The sequence below is a fragment of the Arachis hypogaea genome, chromosome 18, assembly GCF_003086295.3.
Source record: "Arachis hypogaea cultivar Tifrunner chromosome 18, arahy.Tifrunner.gnm2.J5K5, whole genome shotgun sequence".
NCBI classification, from domain to species: domain Eukaryota; kingdom Viridiplantae; phylum Streptophyta; class Magnoliopsida; order Fabales; family Fabaceae; genus Arachis; species Arachis hypogaea.
In genome coordinates this window covers 105,275,497-105,280,346 of record NC_092053.1, presented here as the reverse complement: position 1 = coordinate 105,280,346, position 4,850 = coordinate 105,275,497, and the positions used below count along the sequence as shown (strand labels likewise).

The 4,850-nt window shown below is 33.9% G+C and overlaps 1 protein-coding gene across 5 annotated transcripts; it reads right to left on the bottom strand.

Annotated features, from left to right (window-relative positions):
- Window positions 1-1,725: 1,725 nt before the first annotated feature.
- LOC112769022 (uncharacterized) lies at window positions 1,726-4,476 on the bottom strand. Of its 5 annotated transcripts, XM_072226068.1 has the most exons (6): window positions 3,900-4,476; window positions 3,034-3,146; window positions 2,684-2,915; window positions 2,449-2,570; window positions 2,184-2,239; window positions 1,726-1,996 (listed from the first exon to the last, which is right to left on the bottom strand). In XM_072226068.1, exons 3-6 carry the CDS (start codon window positions 2,754-2,756, stop codon window positions 1,834-1,836), a joined length of 414 nt encoding a protein of 137 aa, XP_072082169.1. In that variant the 5' UTR covers window positions 2,757-2,915; window positions 3,034-3,146; window positions 3,900-4,476; the 3' UTR covers window positions 1,726-1,833. The 5 variants fall into 5 exon arrangements, 3 of the variants coding, with proteins under 3 accessions (XP_072082169.1, XP_072082170.1, XP_072082168.1); XM_072226069.1 differs by having other exon boundaries at window positions 1,726-2,001; window positions 2,684-3,146; window positions 3,900-4,475; XR_011876796.1 differs by lacking the exon at window positions 2,184-2,239 and having other exon boundaries at window positions 2,684-3,146; window positions 3,900-4,404.
- Between the last annotated feature and the right edge of the window lie 374 nt (window positions 4,477-4,850).

The window sequence follows — 4,850 nt, the reverse complement described above, 5'->3', positions numbered from 1 at the left end:
AGGAAATCAAAGTGACGAAGGATTACCTAGGAGTGTGGAAATGGAAACCTGGAATAGCCATGCAACTCAGGGGGAACGGCGACTTCAGCACCCGATCTTACCTCGGTAGATGAGAGCCATTAGCAGGGACACTATACACATCAGAAATAGACCAAACAGAGGAAGCGATGCCACATTTAATCAGGGGCAGAATAGCTCTCAGCAAAGGGGTAGCAGTGGACACATTGCGGTGGTGAGCTTTGCAATCTCAGGACGTTGTCAAGGGCACCAGGGGGAGCTTCAGCGAGGGAGGCAAGTCGCGCCGGTAGAGTACAGCACGCTCAAATCAAACGGCAGACGAACCGAAGCAGGTGACATAGCTCTGGAGGACACACAGCAGCTTCCTGATCTTCGCTCGCAGGTTCGGTGATGATGGCGGGTCAACGGCGCCTTCATCTCAAGGAAGAAGAGAGTGCTGTAGGTTAGGATGGACCTGGGGGTGGGAGCTGAGCGGGTTCGGGTAGGGTTTATGGGTCTGGGCAAGTTCGGGTTCTAGGTCTAGGCCGGGTTAGTCTTCTGGCCCACGACCATGTCCAAAAAAAAAAAAAAAGAATTTGATACAAATTTCACCTATATCCACGGAAATACATCACGTATATACACAAGGTGGAATGATGATTAGAAGGTATAACATTTATCATAATCCTAATACCTCTTAGATAATAACTAATTTGATCGGTGGAGTTTCTTACAAGTGCCACCTCCATCTGGCTCGAAGATTGTGATTGATTAAAATCAACCCAGGTAATTATTACTGAACATTGGTGCATTTTCTATGGACTTAATTAGCTTCCACTTAATGAAATCTACAACCCAAATTATCCTATCTATATCGCCAAGTATGGTTGGTAACCTTCAGAATCAAGTATTGAATCTCTCAGAAGGCATGGTAGAAAGCTTGCATCCTGTAGACAATACCTTGAGAAAATGGGTAGACAAGGAAGAGAGAATCAGCAAGTTGGAATAGGCCCTTACAACTTTCTTCCAAAAATAGCACTATAAGTTTTAAATCAAATCAGAAGTCACCTGTAACTGTAAGGTGGAGGAAAATACCTGAAAGCTGGAAAATTTAAAGGTTTAAACTAAATTAAAAGGTTCAGTAAATTGAAAGAAAAAGTTTAATTTTGTTTTGATTTACTAATGCATAGTGAAGGGATTGGAGGTCAAACAAAGGAGATGCTACTACAAGAAAAATTACTTTTAGCGGTCATTTATTTTATTTTTAGCGGCAATAAAAATAGTCACTAATACATTTACCAGCAATTAGACATTAGCCGTATTATGCTTTGTCGCTAAAAGGTTTTACTGGCAATTATAACATTTCTTGGTAAAAACCGTTTTAATGGCCGCAAAAAGTATATAACTTTAGCGGCCATTTTCTTGGCAATTTATATGGCCACCAAAAGTAATTCTAAGATTGCAATGTTATTCACTTTTAGTGGCCATTACTATTGCCGCCAAAACCCATTTTACCGGCAATTTATATGGCCACAAAAAATAATTCTAAAATTGTAATATTATTCACTTTTAGTTGCCATTACTATTGCCCTAAAATCTTAAGACTTTTTTTAGTTATATTATACTCATTTTCTTAGAAGCAATGAATTATCTTTTTTTCTAGAATCCAATATATATTTTTGCCAACAATAATTATTATGCATAATATAAATATACTGAAATTAATTATTACAAAATGAGATATTTCATTAAACTCAAAATATTGATACACAAATTTCTCTTGAAAAGTAATAAATTATGTTACAAATCTAAACAACAAAAAAATACTACAAGCTTTTATAGTTTCTTAAGATCTATATTTAAATGAAATACATATAAAACCCAGCAGTGAGAATATTCAGCTAGACCCTCAAAATATGCTGGCGAAACACGAGTGGCATTAAAAACCAAACAGGCTGTAGCAAGTGGGACAAGTAACGATTGTCTCGGTGTCCCATTCCTACACTAGTATAAAGAAATATTTCATTAATCATGAATGTGGCATTAAATAAGAAATTTATCAATGTGCAGGTTACCTACTGAATAAGCATAGGAAAAATTCAATATTAATGATGCACTTAACTACCTAAGGACCTTAATGATCAAATTTTGAAATTAAGAACTATTGAATAAACATTATTCATTACCTCGTAGAGAAGCATGAGCAGATGGTACCAATCGGTGCCATAGGGTAATATGTCAGCTTCAAATTTTCAGATAAATACTTGAGCAAATGAATCAGCAAAAAAAAATAAGGCGGAAAAAATAAAAAAGGGGTAAAAAACTAAACTTGATGTAGTGGCAAGTGGCAAGTACTAATTGAGACATGATTGAAGAGTAAGTAACCGACCAAAGTTAAGATTATAGTTACTAGAAATAAATGAAGAATAGGAGTGTTGAAAGAAGGGTAACCTGTTGAGTCCTAATTCTCCGTTGCCTTTCAAAGGCACGTTTTTCTAAGGAAGACTTGAGAGATGTCTCCAGCTCAAGAATCTTGGACTTCAAACCCTTACATTTTCTACTTAAGACATATGCTAATAGAACATGGGCAGGTACAAAGCTTCAAACTTTTAGTAAATACTCATAAAAAATAAATAAATAAACAATTAAAGAGAACATGGGAAAAGTAGTTCTGTGTGTAGCATACCAGAGATTGCAGTGGAGAAGGAAATAGCAGCGAATATTATTGTTAAGGTTATGCTTAATCTCTTTCCAACCATTTTTAGCTTCTGAAATGGTACCTCCTCCCAAGTCCCAATCCCGTTATGCAATTACAATCATTAGTTTCTGTTCTCGACTACCTGACCCAGGCCAAGAGACAGCGAAGCTTGGTTTGGTTGCTTCACTAAATTTGCTATTTAGGTCGGACTCGGTTCATTCTAATCCAGTGACCCATTTGTTTTAAAAAAATATAAATAAAAACTTATCAATAAACAAATAGAGAGAGAGAGAGAGAGAGAGAGAGAGAGAGAGAGAGAGAGAGAGAAACTAGTGTACTTGAGTTTACTGTGATTAGTATCTGGATGAGAAAGGAGAGCTTCAAAGTGCAATGGTATCTGAACTATGAAGTTGATGCATTCTGTTTTGCTACACTGCGTAACACGTTGCACCTGTAACAAAATCATTCTATTTATGAACATTCTATTTTCATAAATTATGAACTAGTTTCATAAATTTTTATTCAAATTTCATAAATTCTTTTATTTATGAACATTCCTCCTCTTCATAAACATGACTCCAATTATATAGAAGCTGCAGATCACATAATGTTCAAAGTTTAATTAGGGAGATGATTGAAAGTGCCCGCACTCAATCATAGCTTTTATCAACTTTGAGACATAACTTTATTACACCTTCAATTGAATGAGTTCCTTGAAATGAAGCCTTGTTGTCTGATTTTATTCAACCAAATGCCAAAAGTTACATTATTGAGCAAACTTGATCTTATAATGTAAGCATGAAGACTCATGAAAATTGTTACTGTTAGTACCTTCCTCTTTATTTTACTGCAATTTTTGTTTTTTGTTTTCTCATTTAAGAAATATGATTTTGTTCTGTTTTAACCAGAAATAGAAATGACTCACTTTCATTCCCTCTCAATACCACAAATCAACTATCATATTGACACTACATTAGAGATCATTTTCTTGTTTGGCATGCTGAGATTCGATCAAAAGAAGACAGAGTATTAAATGAAAGTTCAAAAGATGCCTATAAATAACGAATTTTCCTAGAAAAATATTTAATTGACTATATATGCATATAGTCAAAATTTTGCAATTTATAGTATTTGCTCACTGATTATCCTTTTAAAAGAAATTATAAGAAGCCATATTCATGTAAACTTGTGGTGAGACAATTACCCCATTATCGAAGATAGCGTCTCCAGTGAATGAAGCTCCATCACAATATATCAGCTTAACACGGTTCCAATTGTAGAAGTTTAGTACACCAATCCATGACATAATTAATATTAATTAACAAAAAATGTGAAAAAAATCATATTTTATATTTTATCCACTTAAATAATTAAGATTAAAAGCATGCCATTTCTAGTGTCTACCAACTGAGGTGAAGCTAATGACGAAAGAATCGTGATTGGTAAGTAAAAAGCCATAAAAACAAAACAAAATCATGATTTCAAAACAAGAAAACAAGCATACGAATAGTTTATTTAAGTTTTGAATCAAATACAAACCAAGCGTCCCTGCTACCATAGAAAGTGAAATATGGCTTGTATGCTGTGAACATAGTAGTTTACAATAATAACTTATCTTTTTATTTGATTTTCAAATCAGTATTTAATATAGATTTAAATGACACAATTAAAAATTGGAAATATAATTATAAATGACCAATATTAAGTTATTATTGTAATTAAGAAAAGCTACAATACTAATATTATAATAGTAAGCCAATGATTCTTTTGCAAATAAAAAATTTTAATTGTGTTGGACAAAGAAACTATGGACTAAAGTAAATACCACCGAAGAGATAAATGGGTGATTGGATTTTCTTTTAAAAGGGAATAGAACTAGCATAGATTGTGGATTTTGGGCTTAAAGAATGTGAAAGTCAAAAAGTGGAGTGACACCAAGTCTTATTTTATAGACATAAGAAAGTATGCTACAGAGTTACGTGGAGTATGATACAAGCAAAACAAAAATCATAGCATAAAACAAAGTTTTTCTTATCCAATTCTGTGAAATCAGGCTCTATTTTGGCTTGCTTTAGTAGTGTGTCCACTACTTCTTTCTGGCTCATATATAGTTGTAAGCATCATTCAATAAGATTTTGAACCTGCAATGAGATAA

Coding starts and splice junctions, on each gene's coding strand:
- LOC112769022 (XM_072226068.1), bottom strand. CDS start 2,756: ATGGTTGGAAAGAGATTAAGCATAACCTTAACAATAATATTCGCTGCT. Junction 2,240..2,448: donor GGAGAATTAGGACTCAACAG/GTTACCCTTCTT, acceptor GAAAATTTGAAG/CTGACATATTACCCTATGGC. Junction 1,997..2,183: donor TGCTCATGCTTCTCTACGAG/GTAATGAATAAT, acceptor ATACTAGTGTAG/GAATGGGACACCGAGACAAT.